We start from the raw sequence: 21,016 nt of genomic DNA, 5'->3' as shown, positions 1-21,016 counted from the left end.
TCTGTGAGAAGCATCTTTCTTGTGAATGGGAACATTCTGTGAATAGAATCTGTCTTGTGCCTGGGAACATTCTGTTAATAGCATCTGTCTTGTGAATGGAAACAGAAGCAGGTACAAAGTTCAAATATTGATCATATGTCATACTTAAGAATCTGTTTAAATAGACATTAATCCTGTGTCTAATCTAAGGATCTTTTGGTTCCTCTATTTGTCCTATTTCATATCAAAGATGCTTAATGTCCTACATTGATTTTTTTTAGCTCACTTGAGCACAACGTGCTCATGGTGAGCTTTTGTGATCGCCTTTTGTCCGTCGTGCGTTGTGCGACGTCAACATTTGCCTTGTTCACTCTCTAGAGGCCACACTTATTGTCCAATCTTCATTAAATTTGGTCAGAAGATTGGTTTATATGATATCTTTGATGAGTTCATAAATGGTAACCTTTGCTTGAAAAACATGGCTGCCAAGGGGCGGGGCATTTTTCCTTATATGGCTATAGTAAAATCTTGTTAACACTCTAGAGGACACATTTATTGTCCAATCTTAATGAAACGTGGTCAGAAGATTCATCCCAATATTATCTTGGACGAGTTCTAAAATGATTCCGGTTGGTTGAAAAACATGGCCTCCAGGGGCGGGGCTTTTTTCCTTATATGGCTATATTAAAACTTTGTTAACACTCTAGAGGCCACATTTATTGTCCAATCTTGATGAAATATGGTCAGAAGATTTGTCTTAATGATATCTTGGATGAGTTCGAAAATGGTTACGTTTGCTTGAATAACATGGCCGCCAAGTGGGGGGGGGCATTTTTCCTTACATGGCTATATAAGGCTATAGTAAAATCTTAAAAAATGATGCCGGTTGGTTGAAAAACATGGCCACCACAGGGGCTGGGCTATTTTCCTTATATGGCTATAGTAAAACGTTGTTAACACTCTAGAGTTCACATTTATTTTCCGATCATCATGAAACTTGGTCAGAAGATTTTCCCCAATGATATCTTGGATGAGTTCAAAAATGGTTTTGGTTGCTTTAAAAACATGGCCACCAGGGGCGGGGCATTTTTCCTTATATGGCTATAGTAAAACCTTGTTAACACTCTAGAGGCCACATTTATTGTCCAATCTTCATGAAATTTGTTCAGAAGATTGGTCTCCATGATATCTTGGATGAGTTCGAAAATAATTATGTTTGCTTGAAAAAAAAAGGCTTCCAAGGGACGGTGCATTTTTCCATATATGGCTATACATGTAGTAAAATATTGTTAACACTCTAGAGGCCACATTTACTGTCCGATCTTCATGAAACTTGGTCAGAAGATTCATCCCGATAATATCTTGGATGAGTTCAAAAATGATTCCGGTTGGTTGAAAAACATGGCTGCCAGGGGGCGGGGCATTTTTCCTTATATGGCTATAGTAAAACCTTGTTAACACTTTAGAGGCCACATTTATTTTCCGATCTTCGTGAAACTTTGTCAGAAGATTTGTCCCAATAATATCTTGTTATCTCAGGTGAGCGACTTTGGGCCTTTCAGGCCCTCTTGTAATGTCTAAGGATCCTTTAGTTCATAGATTGATCCTATTTCGTATCAAAGGATCCTTTAGTTCAATCATATTTCATACCTTTGGATTATTTACATCTGCAATGATAATTTTTCATATGAAAGGATTGTTTAATTCTACTATGCTTCTAATTCATTACTCAGAATCTTTTAGCTCCTACTTTAGTCATATTTCATATCCAATTATAATTGACATGACGCCTTATCAGTGATCGCTCCGCCCACTTAATCACGTGGCTCAGCGGGAAGAAAACCTAGACAAGCTAACACCAAAATGGCTTCTTTGCCTATAGACTGCATATAGATTTACGCGATATTCCTGATGATTTTATGGACTTGTTTAACACCATATTACACTTGTAAAGGGGTTGATGCCATTTAGTTATTCTGCAAATGCAAAAATATACGATTAAAGAGAACATCAGCTATTTATAACAGGTAAATCGGTACATTAAACGCGCTCCCAAACGCTTGCCCGCTTACCGAAATCGAACCCGTTATTACGTGTAATGGTGGTATTTGCAATAAATTAACACTTTACCGGTATTTACCCGTGTTATTAACAAAATTATTACCGAAACATTCCCCCCTACCCGTGTATTTGACACGAAATAGCGCTTTATAACTGGGAATTCGGTGAAGTTTTACGCGTTTTCTGACGCCGGGTGGGTACCTCAATCCCACATGTTATTGTGTATAAAAGTAAGGCTACCAATATCAGACGCTCGCGCAGGTACCAACTTCCCCGAAGTTACCGCATTTATTGGTTAACTAATATCAGTAATAATAACTCTTTTACAATAGCATTTATCGATACGTCTTTATGAAAATAATATCAAAATGATTTTCACTTGTTTCTGACACACACAGAAACACGGTTTTTAACGGGGATTTAGTAAAGTTACATAAATTGGGTACCAAAATTCTCAATTATTTTACATGCACACGTAACATAATACATACTTAATAATGCTTAGTTATTGCTTATATGACATTTCAAGTTTGTGAAATAAATTAATGTTCTATGAAGGGAATCTCGGTAATTCTTGAAGCTTCCACTCGCTCTTGTCAAGACTGCATTGCCGAGTTGGAAATGGTATAAATTTAATTCATCTAACTTATCTTTCTGGATACCAGAGTTGCATTAACCCTTTTTACACCGTTTTTGCCATATTTCATTTCCGTTTTTTAATCCGAACAAAATAAACGAAACTCGTTTAAAAAATGAGATCTAGGCATTCGAGCTCCTAGTGTGGATTAAAAGCGTTTATTGGTGACACCACATGAGTGCAAATGTGTAGATACCGTTAATAAGATAATATATCACATGTCACCTTCAAATAACATGTATGATGTCAATTAAGTGCATTACTATCAGAGTAATAAAACACAGCATGAATTAGGCTTCATGCTGGGTTTTATTTCTCTTTAAGTAATGCAGATGAACCTGGCTTCTGACCTAGTAACTGATAAAACTATTTTTTAAAAAGTGAAATATTATGTGATAATCAGATCGATAACATTAACTATTTAAATCTGCTAGTATATCCGATAAAAATATATTATAATTGTCTTTGACAGTGTTGACGTTCAGTTGTTCGTGGTGACGACCGCATGTATTTATACATCTCTTACACTTCTCAAGATCTCTTTTCGGCTTTGGAAACGATATAAATTAAATGTCACCAACTAATCTTTCAGGATATCGATTGTCCGAGTTACATAATCCCCATTGACACCGTTTAACCATTTTTAATCGTTTTTTAAAAGAGGAAAACAAAAGAAACTCGTTGGAATAAAAGTGAACCTTAACATGTAGCTTGTCTAGAAAATGGCGGACAGGTCGTTGCTAACGAGTGCGCCCGATTAATCGATTGCTGATTGGTGGATCAATTCTAGTGGGAGCGATCATAGATAAGGCGTCATGTCAATTCTTCTTAAATTTATCCTATAAAATATCTAAGGATTTTTTAACTTCTAATGTGGCCTTTTTTTGTATCTCAGGATGACTAAAATTATCCTTGAATTGATCCAGTTATCTCCCTCAGATCTGAAAAAGTTACAAAATGATACTTTTTTAGATCTGCCAGGCAACACTGAGGGTATTTACGAATATTTTAATTCATTAATTGATTCTATATCAGATCTCAAATATTCACATCATGATCTTATATCAGATCTCAGACATTCACATTGTGATCCTATATTAGACATTCACATCATGATCCTTTATCAGATCTGAGACATTCACATCATGATCCTTTGTCAGAAATCAGACATTCACATCATGATCCTTTATCAGATCTCAGACATTCACATCATGATCCTATATCAGATAATAGACATTCACATCATGATCCTATATCAGATCTCAGACATTCACATCATGATCCTTTATCAGATCTGAGACATTCACATCATGATCCTTTGTCAGAAATCAGACATTCACATCATGATCCTTTATCAGATCTCAGACATTCACATCATGATCCTATATCAGATAATAGACATTCACATCATGATCCTATATCAGATCTCAGACATTCACATCATGATCCTTTATCAGATCTAAGATATTCACATCATGATCCTATATCAGATAATAGACATTCACATCATGATCCTATATCAGATCTCAGACATTCACATCATGATCCTTTATCAGATCTCAGACATTCACATCATGATCCTATATCAGATATCAGACATTCACATCATGATCCTTTATAAGATATCAGACATTCACATCATGATCCTATATCAGATATCAGACATTCACATCATGATCCTATATCAGATCTCAGACATTCACATCATGATCCTATATCAGATCTCAGACATTCACATCATGATCCTTTATCAGATCTCAGACATTCACATCATGATCCTTTATCAGATCTAAGATATTCAAATCATGATCCTATATCAGATAATAGACATTTACATCATGATCCTATATCAGATCTCAGATATTCACATCATGATCCTTTATCAGATCTACCGGACCACACTGAGGATACTAGAGGCTGCTGCTGAACACAATATCTATCCCAAGGCAGCTGCAGACATGCTCGGCAAGAAACTTAGTCTCGAGATCAATCCCTGGTTCCCCGGGCGCACACAGAACATCATCAGGGGACTGAAATCTTCTGGATGGAATGAGGGCCGAGACTTCTGGAGGGAACGCTGGAGTTACTGATCTTTGCAGGAGTTCTTTGTGTAGGAGTCTGATGATATGAAGCAAAATAAGGCTTTTGTTACATGCCTGCAGGGAGGGGGTATATGAGATTATCAAATATTATATGACTCTTGCTTGGAAAAAAGGGCTTTATGCATGTGGGTAGTGTCATCCCAGATTAGCATGTGTAGTAGCACCGGCTTATCAGTGACACCTTTATCTTTTCTGGAATCTTTGGTGCAACAGAAATCTCTTCTAAACATATATGCAGTGTATACAGAAAGTGTTGTCCCTGATAGGCCTGTGTGGACTGCACAGGCTACTGATAGGCCTGTGTGGACTGCACAGGCTACTGATAGGCCTGTGTGCACTGCACAGGCTACTGATAGGCCTGTGTGGACTGCACAGGCTAACCAATAGACTTTACACACATGCTTGGTTTTTACATAGCCCGGCTCATGTGTATTGAAGAAAAAGGTCGATGAAAACTTCATTTTTATGGAAAGCAAATTCAATTTAAACTTCAAATATGTCATCAGCTTAAAGTCAGTAATTGTGCAAGATATTTTTAACCAGGTTTTCCGAAGGAAAAAACTGGTTATTAGATTGGCGAATGCGGGCGGGCTGGCTGGCAGGCTGGCGAGCTGGCTGGCGGGCGGGCGGAACAAGCTTGTCCGGGCCATAACTATGTCGTTCATTGTCAGATTTTAAAATCATTTGGCACATTTGTTCACCATCATTGGACGGTGTGTCTTGCGAAATAATTATGTCGATATCTCCAAGGTCAAGGTCACACTTTGAGTTCAAAGGTCAAAAATTGCCATAAATGAGCTTGTCCTGGCCATAACTATGTCATTCATTGTGAGATTTTAAAATCATTTGGCACATTTGTTCACCATCATGGGACGGTGTGTCGCACGAAAGAATCACATCAATATCTCCAATGTCAAGGTCGCCACGACTAAAAATAGATTTTAAAAAAATAAAAAAAATTACAAAGGGGGTTAATTTTGTTTGTTCATTTCAAAAGTTCAGTTTGAGTTTTCTCCCTTTATCAGATTTTTTTTCACAATGAAAACCTGGTTTTGTGACAATTTTGTCCCTTGTTTATTCATGTGCCCTTGAACTAAGCCATGGGCAAAGTATGCAATAGGTTTTTGTAAAGATTTATTTCCCAATGTCTCAAACATTTTTAAGTATCTCAACAGTCTGATGTGCAGATGTGCAAGACACGTTTTTTCCCCCCAGTTTTTCACACATTTCAGAGTTGTTTGGCCTTGAACTGCTGACAATGCTGTGCGGGGCTTGTTAGTCACTTTTGTATTGTTAATGTTTTGAAAGAGACTAGATTAATGCACCGTTGTTTATGAAATGTTTGCTTTATGTTCTGAGATCAGTTTTTAGAAATATTTCATGGATATGGCTGGAAAAAATAGAGAGCTTATTGTGTAATAGTTTTGAATATTTTCCTATTGATTTAAAAAACAACAAACTTGAAGCCATATTTATGACTCAATGTTTATAAAACAAGGTCATAATGTTTATCCTGACACTATTTAGGCAGAGTCTGTCATGTGCATTTAAAAATGAAGGCACAAGAATTACTTTAAAAAACAACAACTTGTAACCACTCTAGAGGTCACATTTTTATCTCAATCTTGATGAAAATTGGTCAGATTGTTTTCCTTGACCCTATTTAAGCCGAGTTTGAATATAAGTTACGTGGTCAAAACACACAGTCACCAGGTCAAAGCAATGGTTGTAGTTCAAACACAAGGTCACCAGGTTTTGAATATTGGGCACGTGGTCCAAACAAAAGGTCACCAGGGTTTGAATATTTGCTGCATGGTCTAAACACAAAGTCACCAGGTTTTTAATATTGGTCACATGGTCCAAACACAAGGTCACATGGCCCATCACAAGGTCACATGGTTCAAACACAAAGTAATGCGGTCCAAACACAAAGTCATATGGTCCAAACACAAGGTTTTGTGGTTAAAACACAATATCACATGGTCAAAACACAAGGTCAATTTGTAAAAAACACAAGTTTACATGGTCCAAACACAAGGTCACACGGTCCAAACAAAAGGTCGTGTGGTCCAAACACAAAGTCACATGGTCGAAACACAAGGTCACATGGTCAGAAAACAAGGCCATGTGGTCCAAACACAAGGTCATCAGGTCAAATCTTAGACAAAATTACCCGACCAGATGCCACATTTATGACTTGATGTTGATGAATTTTAGTCCTCGACTAAGTTTGTGCAAATGATGCCTCTAGAGTCACACCCCTATGGTGGGGTAAAGGTTTTTAATACATAAAGACTTAGATAGCCTTTTTTTGACACTTAGATTTTTTCAATTTATGCCCCGGTTGTCAAGAAGCCCAAACCAGGAATTCTACAACTGGGCCTGTTTCTCAGGTGATGTATCAATTATCAACAGGGTCGTCTTGTAATGTTTTGCGATTGTAATTTGAAATAAACTAGTTTTCGTCTCACATTTTATGATTTATATGTTTTATGCCCTGCAATCTCTCAATAATTCTGATATGCATTCTGTAAATTGACATCAGTTAACCATATTTACAAGTTTTATATATGACAACAATCACCTTTAAGAATAAGCTGTTTATCTTTTAACAACATGGAATATTGAAATAAGTGTCAGATTACACAGTTGTATGCTCAATGTGCATATGTGATTTATATTGTTATTATGTGATGATTTAAAACAGTCAACTTCTATACCTCTAATTAGACTATATTACCCAGTACTAAATGTTTTTCTGTATTAATATTTGAGGAATCTCTGTTAATTATTTGAGTCATTGTATCTTTTCTAATAATGCTTTTTGAGTTTTGTAAATGCTTTCTTGGACATGAATGTCAGACGTAGGCCTTCCTGGACAAATTTGCTCTCAATATTTTTAGTATAGGCGGACATATGCCCTGTCAGACGTATGCCCCTCCAGATATGTGCCCAACTGGATATATGCCACCCCAAATATTGACCCTCCCAAAGTGTCACCATCTAACCACCACCTAACAATATAAATCCAAATGTAAGATGGGTCAAGGATGGTGTACCGTAATAACTCTATGTTTTCGGACACTCTAAGTTTTCGGACACCCCCTTTTTTAGCAAAAATAATTATTTTTCATGACTCTTAATTTTCGGACACACGATTTTTCGTCCATTATTGATGTCTCTAAGTTTTCAGACAGAATATTTTACAGCGCTATTTTACCAAATTTCGGTCCTGTTTTCGATATCTAATGACACTTCGATCATGGGGTTTTACAACCAGATTAACATCATAAAACATGGAAGGTGCATGCCTGAGGGCAACGGACCATTACATTGCGTTATTGGGTAAATAACCTTGTAAACCGGTATTAAACAATGGTTTCCCCCGATAGCATAAGCGTTATGACACTTACCAGGGGCAGTATCAATTAACGGTTCAATTATTTACCGCAATGGTCCTACCCCTTCTAAGTAAAATAACTGTGACAAATACTAAACGCTTCAAAGTGTGATGCACCCTATTGCAAGTTTCACGAACAATGGAAGGTGTTATAAAAACAACTATCTGAAATGAACAAACAAAGAATTCATAGTTTGCTTTTTTTGCGTCAAAACAGGTTCATACTAGCGAGTATCGGTACGTCACATTCTCATCTTTGAACTCGTTGGTCAAAATACAACCTTATAGTAGCTTTCTGTCAAATAAATTTAGCATTTAAAATTATTTAAAATGCAGTGCAAATATATATAACTGTAATTTATACTATACGGCATGGTATTTTACAAGCCCATGCTATTACCGGTAGTGGTTCATACAATTGACGCTATTTTCTGACACTACAATTTTCGACTCAAAGTTTTCTGACACCTGCATTTTGTGAATATTTTTCGTATCTATGTTTTCGGACACGAAAAAAAAAATATTTTTAAGTGTCCGAAAACATAGAGTAATTACGGTATGTCTGGGTGGGCATACATCAAGATTGTCATATGTCAGCCTATGCTTAAATATAGGGAGATTATATGCCCAGGATGCTTCCATTTAGCATAGATATTACAAAAACTAAAATATTGAATAAAAAAGAAAATCAAATATATTTTTTCAGTGTTGTGTAATTCTAAAAGTGTGGAGTCAATATATGCTTGTATACAGAATGTCATTTATTATAGTATCAAAGGCTGTATGCTTGTATACACAATGTCATTTATTATAGGATCGAAGGCTGTATGCTTGTATACACAATGTCATTTATCATTGTATCAAAGGCTGTATGCTTGTATACAGAATGCCATTCATCATTGTATCAAAGGCTGTATGCTTGTATACACAATGTCATTTATCATGGTACAAAGGCTGTATGCTTGTATACAGAATGTCATTTATCATGGTATCAAAGGCTGTATGCTTGTATACAGAATGTCATTTATCATGGTATCAAAGGCTGTATGCTTGTATACAGAATGTCATTTATCATGGTATCAAAGGCTGAATGCTTGTATACAGAATGTCATTTATCATGGTATCAAAGGCTGTATGCTTGTATACAGAATGTCATTTATCATTGTATCAAAGGCTGTATGCTTGTATACAGAATGTCATTTATCATTGTATCAAAGGCTGTATGCTTGTATACACAATGTCATTTATCATGGTATCAAAGGCTGTATGCTTGTATACAGAATGTCATTTATCATGGTATCAAAGGCTGTATGCTTGTATACAGAATGTCATTTATCATGGTATCAAAGGCTGTATGCTTGTATACAGAATGTCATTATCATGGTATCAAAGGCTGTATGCTTGTATACAGAATGTCATTTATCATGGTATCAAAGGCTGTATGCTTGTATACACAATGTCATTTATCATGGTATCAAAGGCTGTATGCTTGTATACACAATGTCATTTATCATGGTATCAAAGGCTGTATGCTTGTATACACAATGTCATTTATCATGGTATCAAAGGCTGTATGCTTGTATACACAATGTCATTTATCATGGTATCAAAGGCTGTATGCTTGTATACACAATGTCATTTATCATGGTATCAAAGGCTGTATGCTTGTATACAGAATGTCATTTATCATGGTATCAAAGGCTGTATGCTTGTATACAGAATGTCATTTATCATGGTATCAAAGGCTGTATGCTTGTATACAGAATGTCATTTATCATGGTATCAAAGGCTGTATGCTTGTATACAGAATGTCATTTATCATGGTATCAAAGGCTGTATGCTTGTATACACAATGTCATTTATCATGGTATCAAAGGCTGTATGCTTGTATACACAATGTCATTTATCATGGTATCAAAGGCTGTATGCTTGTATACACAATGTCATTTATCATGGTATCAAAGGCTGTATGCTTGTATACACAATGTCATTTATCATGGTATCAAAGGCTGTATGCTTGTATACAGAATGTCATTTATCATGGTATCAAAGGCTGTATGCTTGTATACAGAATGTCATTTATCATGGTATCAAAGGCTGTATGCTTGTATACACAATGTCATTTATCATGGTATCAAAGGCTGTATGCTTGTATACAGAATGTCATTTATCATGGTATCAAAGGCTGTATGCTTGTATACAGAATGTCATTTATCATGGTATCAAAGGCTGTATGCTTGTATACACAATGTCATTTATCATGGTATCAAAGGCTGTATGCTTGTATACACAATGTCATTTATCATGGTATCAAAGGCTGTATGCTTGTATACACAATGTCATTTATCATGGTATCAAAGGCTGTATGCTTGTATACACAATGTCATTTATCATGGTATCAAAGGCTGTATGCTTGTATACAGAATGTCATTTATCATGGTATCAAAGGCGGTATGCTTGTATACAGAATGTCATTTATCATGGTATCAAAGGCTGTATGCTTGTATACACAATGTCATTTATCATGGTATCAAAGGCTGTATGCTTGTATACAGAATGTCATTTATCATTGTATCAAAGGCTGTATGCTTGTATACAGAATGTCATTTATCATGGTATCAAAGGCTGTATGCTTGTATACAGAATGTCATTTATCATGGTATCAAAGGCTGTATGCTTGTATACACAATGTCATTTATCATGGTATCAAAGGCTGTATGCTTGTATACAGAATGTCATTTATCATGGTATCAAAGGCTGTATGCTTGTATACAGAATGTCATTTATCATTGTATCAAAGGCTGTATGCTTGTATACAGAATGTCATTTATCATGGTATCAAAGGCTGTATGCTTGTATACAGAATGTCATTTATCATTGTATCAAAGGCTGTATGCTTGTATACAGAATGTCATTTATCATTGTATCAAAGGCTGTATGCTTGTATACAGAATGTCATTTATCATTGTATCAAAGGCTGTATGCTTGTATACAGAATGTCATTTATCATTGTATCAAAGGCTGTATGCTTGTATACAGAATGTCATTTATCATTGTATCAAAGGCTGTATGCTTGTATACAGAATGTCATTTATCATTGTATCAAAGGCTGTATGCTTGTATACAGAATGTCATTTATCATTGTATCAAAGGCTGTATGCTTGTATACAGAATGTCATTTATCATTGTATCAAAGGCTGTATGCTTGTATACAGAATGTCATTTATCATTGTATCAAAGGCTGTATACTTGTATACAGAATGTCATTTATCATTGTATCAAAGGCTGTATGCTTGTATACAGAATGTCATTTATCATTGTATCAAAGGCTGTATTGCTTGTATACAGAATGTCATTTATCATTGTATCAAAGGCTGTATACTTGTATACAGAATGTCATTTATCATTGTATCAAAGGCTGTATGCTTGTATACAGAATGTCATTTATCATGGTATCAAAGGCTGTATGCTTGTATACAGAATGTCATTTATCATTGTATCAAAGGCTGTATGCTTGTATACAGAATGTCATTTATCATTGTATCAAAGGCTGTATGCTTGTATACAGAATGTCATTTATCATTGTATCAAAGGCTGTATGCTTGTATACAGAATGTCATTTATCATTGTATCAAAGGCTGTATACTTGGTGGCTAGCTTTAACCTATTTAATTAAGCACAATTGAACTATAGTCTTACGCTTATTGAGACGCTCTTTCTATCTAGGTAGAACAATGTTTGCTATTAAGTGCCATTTGCTTAACCAATTTATGCCTAGCGTCTAGAAGAAAGGCCTTGGCAAACAGCGTAGACCCTGATGAGACGTGACTCGGACGTCTCATCAGGGTCTGCGCTGTTTGCTTAAAGAAATTTCTGTAAGAAATATTCTAAATATAGAAATAATTATACAAGACATCCCTAAATTTGGATATAAATTGATCCAATTTAGAAGGATGGGAGAGTCCACTAGGCATAAATGGGTTTATTCGTTTATTTGATAGTAATCATACAAATTCACCCAATATGTTAGGAAGTTATGTTCTGGACATGAAGTATGCTCACATGGTCATTATATTAAAAATGTATACGCACACAAGGATACATTGATGTTTGCTTTATTGTGTTAAGTGTTGTAATGAAAACAATCTAAACTTTTTGAGAACTTTTAGATAATCCAGATATTTAATATATTGAAATATATTCTTGCTAATAGTTTTATGAATCTACACAAAGAACTATAAATATTGATATGAAAAACAACCTCACATAATATTTGCTGTTTATTTTGTAACTCAGTTCATGCAATGGTATTAAAATATATAATATACATATATAACTAACTGTATTAGGTAAGGTTACATAAATAGTTCTGTTAACTCACATTTTCCTATTTTTGTCTATGAAGAAATGTGTTTTTTAACTGCTTTCGATTTTATTTAACATTGTTCAAGTTTTTAATGAATAAACAACTAGTTATAGTAAGCTGATTAATCATCTGTTATTTTTCTAAAACCTGGAAAACATATGATAATAATAGTTAGGGGCATTATACACTTCAATATAGATATGTTATGCAACCAAAGAAATACAACATACACTAAGTTTACAAAGTTTTAAAGGAAGAAATCACCTCATCAAAATGTATGTATGAGTTTATTCAAATATAAGGACAAAATCTGATGAAAACAAGGCAATTGGTGAAGTAAAGCAGAATTAAACAATACCATATTTGTTGACAATACAATTAAGAGAAAATAGATAAACAGATCCAGGCATAATCCAAACAGTTCACACACTTTTTTGAAGTGATGACAATATAATTATTGCATTTACACTTAATATCTATAGGGAATGGGCAGTGAGTTTTGCTTAAATCTGTCATGTGTTCTCTTGAATTCCTTATGCTACATCAAGCCTTTTCATTTTGTATCAACATGTAAACAAGAGGACCCCAGGCCCCTAGGTCACTAACAAGAGGACCCCAGGCCCCTAGGTCACTCACCTGAGACCCTAAGGAACTGAATTGTTCTGTGCAGCTTTTGTTAAATCAGCCAATATATCATTAAAAAAATGTTGTGATAAAGTTTCATTCTGATTGGACAAAGCTATGACTTTGAGAGTGTGTTCACATGGTTCACTATAGCCATATAGGGAAAACTGCCAAGTCCTCTGTGTTCACATGGTTCACTATAGCCATATAGGGAAAACTGCCAAGTCCTCTGTGTTCACATGGTTCACTATAGCCATATAGGAAAAACTGCCAAGTCCTCTGTGTTCACATGGTTCACTATAGCCATATAGGGAAAACTGCCAAGTCCTCTGTGTTCACATGGTTCACTATAGCCATATAGGGAAAACTGCCAAGTCCTCTGTGTTCACATGGTTCACTATAGCCATATAGGGAAAACTGCCAAGTCCTCTGTGTTCACATGGTTCACTATAGCCATATAGGGAAAACTGCCAAGTCCTCTGTGTTCACATGGTTCACTATAGCCATATAGGGAAAACTGCCAAGTCCTCTGTGTTCACATGGTTCACTATAGCCATATAGGGAAAACTGCCAAGTCCTCTGTGTTCACATGGTTCACTATAGCCATATAGGGAAAACTGCCAAGTCCTCTGTGTTCACATGGTTCACTATAGCCATCTAGGGAAAACTGCCAAGTCCTCTGGAAGTCATGGTTTATTTTTGATAAAGAAAAAAAACTAGGGTGGGGCAAATTTCAACATAAGGGAATGATTTGAATACACTTGGTAGAGGACCATCATAGGCTGTTATGACGGATATTATAGCTCAGAGCATTATCGATTTAGAGAGATGTTTTAAAGAGATTTTGCTAAAATAGTAACACACCTAACATTAAACTCCTGACCCACGTGGTTTCAGAGATTTGTTACCTACATGTACATGTTATAAACTGGAACAATTTGAACAACTTGAACAAAGGGTCACCAAAGGATAATTCCTGTAGTTGTGTTAAAATCTGCAAGCGGCAGTCATGAGAAGGAAAAGTTAACCCATACACCCGGTGTGGGTGACCCGGTGTGGGTGTATGGGTTAACTTTTCCTTCTAATGACTAGCACTGGCACATTGACATCAAGGTATCATAAAAACTCATGAGCACTATAAGCTAAGGTGAGCTAAAAAAAGGGATTATATGAATTTTTGTTGAATAATTAAATGCTGTTCTTAACAAGAGATTGCCAAGCAATATGGTCCCCTACCGGTAAAACACCACCATTGTCAGTAATTTTTGTGTTGTATTTGTTGCCATAGCAACCAGAATTCTTGATGTAGGAACAAAATGAATTGATGTGCATAATCTCCATATTGCCATTTGTCCATGTTTCAAGTTCCATGAAAAAATATGAAGAACTTTTAAAGTTAACGCAGGATCCAGAAAAGTGTGACAGACTGACAGACAGAACGCAAACCATAGGTCCCCTCCCATCTCACTGGTAGGGGACAATAAAACAACTATCTTTGAAAACCATGACGATCAAATAAATATTTTCCAAGATTGCTAGAAAAGCAGTTACATACATAGTGAAGAAACATCTTAAAAATTCATGGACGTAATATATTAAGTACATTGATAATAACATTACAAATATATCAATTGAAACATTATTTACAATTCAAAGATGAAAAAATGTCACCCCAATAGACATCGCTTTCAAACAGATACAGTTAAAATGAATATATTAACAAATAAATCAACTTCCCTTTATGTGATTGATGTTTCAACAAGAGTTTATTAAGAACGTTAAAGGTTTTATATCGAAATGAAAAAGATTCTTATAAGTTTATTTATGCATTCAGAAAATGCAAGAATCCAATCTGCAAAAATGAACAACAAGAGGGCCACCATGGCCATTAAGTTCTTACCCGAGTTAACGACACCAATTATTGAAGACTACCTAGTGATCTAGTTTTTAAACTCACTCAACCGAGATTCAAGCATGGCCTTCATATTGTCAAGATAAACATTCTGACCGTCAAGTTTCATCAAGATTGAGTCATGAATATGGCCTCCAGAGTGGTAACATAGTTTTTGTAAGATTTGACCTGTTGACCTGGTTTTTAGACACAACTGCGATTCAAACTCTGTCTAGATATTGCAAAAATATCCATTCTGACCAAGTTTCATTAAGATTGAGTCACAAATGTGGCCTATACAGTGGTAACAAGTTTGTTAAATATTTTATCTAGTCAACTAGTTTTTGACGGATGTTACAAAGAATCAAACTTCTTCAAGATATTGTCTCTATTAAAATTCTGACCTTGTTTCACCAAGATTTAATAATAAATAAGGTAACTAGATTTGAATAAGTTTTGACCTGATGATCTAATTTTTGTACGCATTTGACCCAGATTCTTAGCCTAGATATTGCCAATATAAACATTCGGACTAAGTTCTATCAAGATTGAGTCATAAATGTTTAAAGATTTCACCTGGTGACTTAGTGTTTGTTGCACATGTACCACATTCAAACACAGCCAAGAAAATGTCATGATAAACATTTTTACCAAGTACATCAAGGCTGGATGACAATGTGGCCTCAAGAGTGGTGAGAAGCTAAAAGTGGATGCTGAACAAGCGCAACGCCACAGGCTGAACAAGCACAACGCCAGAGGCTGAACATAGGGTGATCACAATATCACTTTGTGCTCAGGTGAGCTACAAATCAATAGAATTATAATTTTCAATGGAAAACTTCGTTTGAAAGTTCTTGTAAAATTCTTTATAAATAGCATGCGTTTCATAGAACTTATAAAAGCATGGAATATCAATAAATATTTCATGTGACCCCTGTACTAATGTTATAAGCACTTAATGAATTGCACAAATAACAACATGTAATAATAAAGAAACAAGCAAGTTAAATATATAATTATACAAAATTTCCCCTCGTTTATACATGCAAAGCACTCAGTTTCGTAAGTGTTTTATTCGCAAACAAATATCAAGTGTTTCCATAAATTGCATATACACAAACAAATCAATGTGCGTTTTTATTTATTAAATGATCTCACAGACAATCTTGACATTCTGGATACGGATTTATACTCGGGTGAATGTCTTTTAAAGGTTTATGTGAATGAAAATGTTAAGTTGAGATAATTGAATTAATCAGATTGAATACAAATAACATGACTTGTACCATATTTCCAAAGCTATACATATGTAAAATAACTAGTTCTTATAAACCATAAATACCAATATTGTATCATGTACTACTACTAGCATCAACAGTCCCTTCAAAACCTAAAACATATATAATCTACACTACAGTCTGATTTTAATTTAAAACAAACTTATCACATAACACATGGTGTACAGACACAGCTATCATTTGCTCATGTTATTTAGCCCTTTGCATGCTGGGTAATTTGTCTTCTGCTAAAATGTCGTCTGCTGAATTTCTAAAATTAGCATTTTCTTTGATTTTTTTCCAAGAATACTATCCGAATAGCAAACAGTTTGGATCCTGATGAGACGCCACACTCTGTGGCGTCTCATCTGGATCCAAACTGTTTGCAAAGGCCTTCAAAATTCGGTTCCCGCACTGAAAGGGTTAGGCTTGAACCCATTCACATACACAATACATACCCTGGGTACGCATACTACTGTCTGAATATTTTGTTCCATACAGAGCTGGTAAATATTAAGCAAAGTAAGTTATTTTACAAATATTTTGACTTAAGGGATAATACTTCTTTATTGAATAAACAGACAATTATGTTGTACTGTAAATCATATTTGTTTCTATGCGAAGAGATAATTTGCAAAATTAAAAATAAGAATAAATTTTAACTTAAGGTTCTTTGAAAAAAGCTTTTGCCTAATTTATAGAATGCTTATATTTGTATACACATACACACAACACACAAAAGTACAGATAACAAAATTATTTGGGCACTTTTTTCGTGCACATGAAGGCTAAGTCAACATGGTCTATTGGCTTCTTCTGTATGGGTGACCAGGGAGAGATGCGTTTCTTGGGCATGTTGGGGGTGTTCACCACCAGGGGTCGCTTGGAGGTCGTCAGGGCTGCTGGGGAGGTGGGCTCAATGTTAGCTGAGTCGCGTGGCTGAGGATAGCAGATAGTGGAGATTATTTGGAGTCTTCAAAATTGGTATTATTTTATAATTAAATGTTTAACAACTTTGTTCGGTAATTGTATGGTTTCTTTGTTATTTAAAAGTTCATGATCAAGAAATGTACTTTCCAGTTATAAATGTATCACTTACCATCATAACCAGTCTAAAGCTGTAATGGGCATTGAAATCACTACATGTACCACCACCACTATCTCACTATCAAATCATGAAATGGTAAGTAAACAGTCCTAGATTAGCCTAGCTCTGTGAAACATGTGTGTACATTATTGTCCTAGATTAGCATAGTCAGCTCTGTGAAACATGTGTGTACATTATTGTCCTAGATTAGCATAGTCAGCTCTGTGAAACATGTGTGTACATTATTGTCCTAGATTAGCCTAGTCAGCTCTGTGAAACATGTGTGTACATTATTGTCCTAGATTAGCCTAGCTCTGTGAAACATGTGTGTACATTATTGTCCTAGATTAGCATAGTCAGCTCTGTGAAACATGTGTGTACATTATTGTCCTAGATTAGCCTAGCTCTGTGAAACATGTGTGTACATTATTGTCCTAGATTAGCCTAGACAGCTCTGTGAAACATGTGTGTACATTATTGTCCTAGATTAGCCTAGACAGCTCTGTGAAACATGTGTGTACATTATTGTCCTAGATTAGCCTAGTCAGCTCTGTGAAACATGTGTGTACATTATTGTCCTAGATTAGCATAGTCAGCTCTGTGAAACATGTGTGTACATTATTGTCCTAGATTAGCCTAGTCAGCTCTGTGAAACATGTGTGTACATTATTGTCCTAGATTAGCATAGTCAGCTCTGTGAAACATGTGTGTAAATTATTGTCCTAGATTAGCCTAGTCAGCTCTGTGAAACATGTGTGTACATTATTGTCCTAGATTAGCCTAGTCAGCTCTGTGAAACATGTGTGTACATTATTGTCCTAGATTAGCATAGCTCTGTGAAACATGTGTGTACATTATTGTCCTAGACGAGCCTAGTCAGTACAAACATGTGTGTACATTATTGTCCTAGATTAGCCTAGTCAGCTCTGTGAAACATGTGTGTACATTATTGTCCTAGATTAGCCTAGCTCTGTGAAACATGTGTGTACATTATTGTCCTAGATTAGCATAGTCAGCTCTGTGAAACATGTGTGTACATTATTGTCCTAGATTAGCCTAGACAGCTCTGTGAAACATGTGTGTACATTATTGTCCTAGATTAGCCTAGTCAGCTCTGTGAAACATGTGTGTACATTATTGTCCTAGATTAGCCTAGTCAGCTCTGTGAAACATGTGTGTACATTATTGTCCTAGATTAGCATAGCTCTGTGAAACATGTGTGTACATTATTGTCCTAGATTAGCCTAGTCAGCTCTGTGAAACATGTGTGTACATTATTGTCCTAGATTAGCATAGCTCTGTGAAACATGTGTGTACATTATTGTCCTAGATTAGCCTAGTCAGCTCTGTGAAACATGTGTGTACATTATTGTCCTAGATTAGCCTAGTCAGCTCTGTGAAACATGTGTGTACATTATTGTCCTAGATTAGCATAGTCAGCTCTGTGAAACATGTGTGTACATTATTGTCCTAGATTAGCCTAGCTCTGTGAAACATGTGTGTACATTATTGTCCTAGATTAGCATAGTCAGCTCTGTGAAACATGTGTGTACATTATTGTCCTAGATTAGCCTAGTCAGCTCTGTGAAACATGTGTGTACATTATTGTCCTAGATTAGCCTAGTCAGCTCTGTGAAACATGTGTGTACATTATTGTCCTAGATTAGCATAGTCAGCTCTGTGAAACATGTGTGTACATTATTGTCCTAGATTAGCCTAGACAGCTCTGTGAAACATGTGTGTACATTATTGTCCTAGATTAGCCTAGTCAGCTCTGTGAAACATGTGTGTACATTATTGTCCTAGATTAGCATAGTCAGCTCTGTGAAACATGTGTGTACATTATTGTCCTAGATTAGCCTAGACAGCTCTGTGAAACATGTGTGTACATTATTGTCCTAGATTAGCCTAGTCAGCTCTGTGAAACATGTGTGTACATTATTGTCCTAGATTAGCCTAGCTCTGTGAAACATGTGTGTACATTATTGTCCTAGATTAGCATAGTCAGCTCTGTGAAACATGTGTGTACATTATTGTCCTAGATTAGCCTAGTCAGCTCTGTGAAACATGTGTGTACATTATTGTCCTAGATTAGCCTAGTCAGCTCTGTGAAACATGTGTGTACATTATTGTCCTAGATTAGCATAGTCAGCTCTGTGAAACATGTGTGTACATTATTGTCCTAGATTAGCCTAGTCAGCTCTGTGAAACATGTGTGTACATTATTGTCCTAGATTAGCCTAGTCAGCTCTGTGAAACATGTGTGTACATTATTGTCCTAGATTAGCATAGCTCTGTGAAACATGTGTGTACATTATTGTCCTAGACTAGCCTAGTCAGTACAAACATGTGTGTACATTATTGTCCTAGATTAGCCTAGTCAGCTCTGTGAAACATGTGTGTACATTATTGTCCTAGATTAGCCTAGTCAGCTCTGTGAAACATGTGTGTACATTATTGTCCTAGATTAGCATAGTCAGCTCTGTGAAACATGTGTGTACATTATTGTCCTAGATTAGCATAGTCAGCTCTGTGAAACATGTGTGTACATTATTGTCCTAGATTAGCATAGTCAGCTCTGTGAAACATGTGTGTACATTATTGTCCTAGATTAGCCTAGACAGCTCTGTGAAACATGTGTGTACATTATTGTCCTAGATTAGCCTAGTCAGCTCTGTGAAACATGTGTGTACATTATTGTCCTAGATTAGCCTAGTCAGCTCTGTGAAACATGTGTGTACATTATTGTCCTAGATTAGCCTAGACAGCTCTGTGAAACATGTGTGTACATTATTGTCCTAGATTAGCCTAGCTCTGTGAAACATGTGTGTACATTATTGTCCTAGATTAGCATAGTCAGCTCTGTGAAACATGTGTGTACATTATTGTCCTAGATTAGCCTAGTCAGCTCTGTGAAACATGTGTGTACATTATTGTCCTAGATTAGCCTAGTCAGCTCTGTGAAACATGTGTGTACATTATTGTCCTAGATTAGCATAGTCAGCTCTGTGAAACATGTGTGTACATTATTGTTCTAGATTAGCCTAGTCAGCTCTGTGAAACATGTGTGTACATTATTGTCCTAGATTAGCCTAGTCAGCTCTGTGAAACATGTGTGTACATTATTGTCCTAGATTAGCATAGCTCTGTGAAACATGTGTGTACATTATTGTCCTAGACTAGCCTAGTCAGTACAAACATGTGTGTACATTATTGTCCTAGATTAGCCTAGTCAGCTCTGTGAAACATGTGTGTACATTATTGTCCTAGATTAGCCTAGTCAGCTCTGTGAAACATGTGTGTACATTATTGTCCTAGATTAGCATAGTCAGCTCTGTGAAACATGTGTGTACATTATTGTCCTAGATTAGCATAGTCAGCTCTGTGAAACATGTGTGTACATTATTGTCCTAGATTAGCATAGTCAGCTCTGTGAAACATGTGTGTACATTATTGTCCTAGATTAGCATAGTCAGCTCTGTGAAACATGTGTGTACATTATTGTCCTAGATTAGCATAGTCAGCTCTGTGAAACATGTGTGTACATTATTGTCCTAGATTAGCATAGTCAGCTCTGTGAAACATGTGTGTA

General features: G+C 35.8%; 2 protein-coding genes across 11 annotated transcripts in view; one reads left to right on the top strand and one right to left on the bottom strand.

Moving 5' to 3' along the window:
• The window catches only part of LOC127832357 (leucine dehydrogenase-like), a 45,929-nt gene extending 33,263 nt beyond the window's left edge, over positions 1-12,666 (top strand). For both annotated transcript variants that reach the window (XM_052357791.1, XM_052357790.1), the window contains one exon: positions 4,564-12,666. In XM_052357791.1, the coding sequence (XP_052213751.1) occupies positions 4,564-4,767 (204 nt within the window). In that variant the 3' untranslated portion in view covers positions 4,768-12,666. The remainder of the gene's footprint in view (positions 1-4,563) is intronic.
• Positions 4,651-21,016, bottom strand: part of LOC127832355 (titin-like) — a 43,182-nt gene continuing 26,816 nt past the window's right edge. For 4 of the 9 annotated variants that reach the window (XM_052357781.1, XM_052357784.1, XM_052357782.1 and 1 more), the window contains exon 12: positions 16,115-17,276. In XM_052357781.1, coding sequence (XP_052213741.1) covers positions 17,094-17,276 — 183 coding nt within the window. In that variant the 3' untranslated portion in view covers positions 16,115-17,093. Of the gene's footprint in view, positions 4,796-16,114; positions 17,277-21,016 lie in introns of those variants that run through there. The other 5 variants (XM_052357787.1, XM_052357788.1, XM_052357789.1 and 2 more) reach the window with 5 other exon arrangements.

This window comes from Dreissena polymorpha, chromosome 5 (genome assembly GCF_020536995.1).
Source record: "Dreissena polymorpha isolate Duluth1 chromosome 5, UMN_Dpol_1.0, whole genome shotgun sequence".
Lineage (NCBI taxonomy): Eukaryota > Metazoa > Mollusca > Bivalvia > Myida > Dreissenidae > Dreissena > Dreissena polymorpha.
The sequence above is the reverse complement of the archived record's forward strand: the minus strand, read 5'-3'. Positions and strand labels throughout refer to the sequence as shown.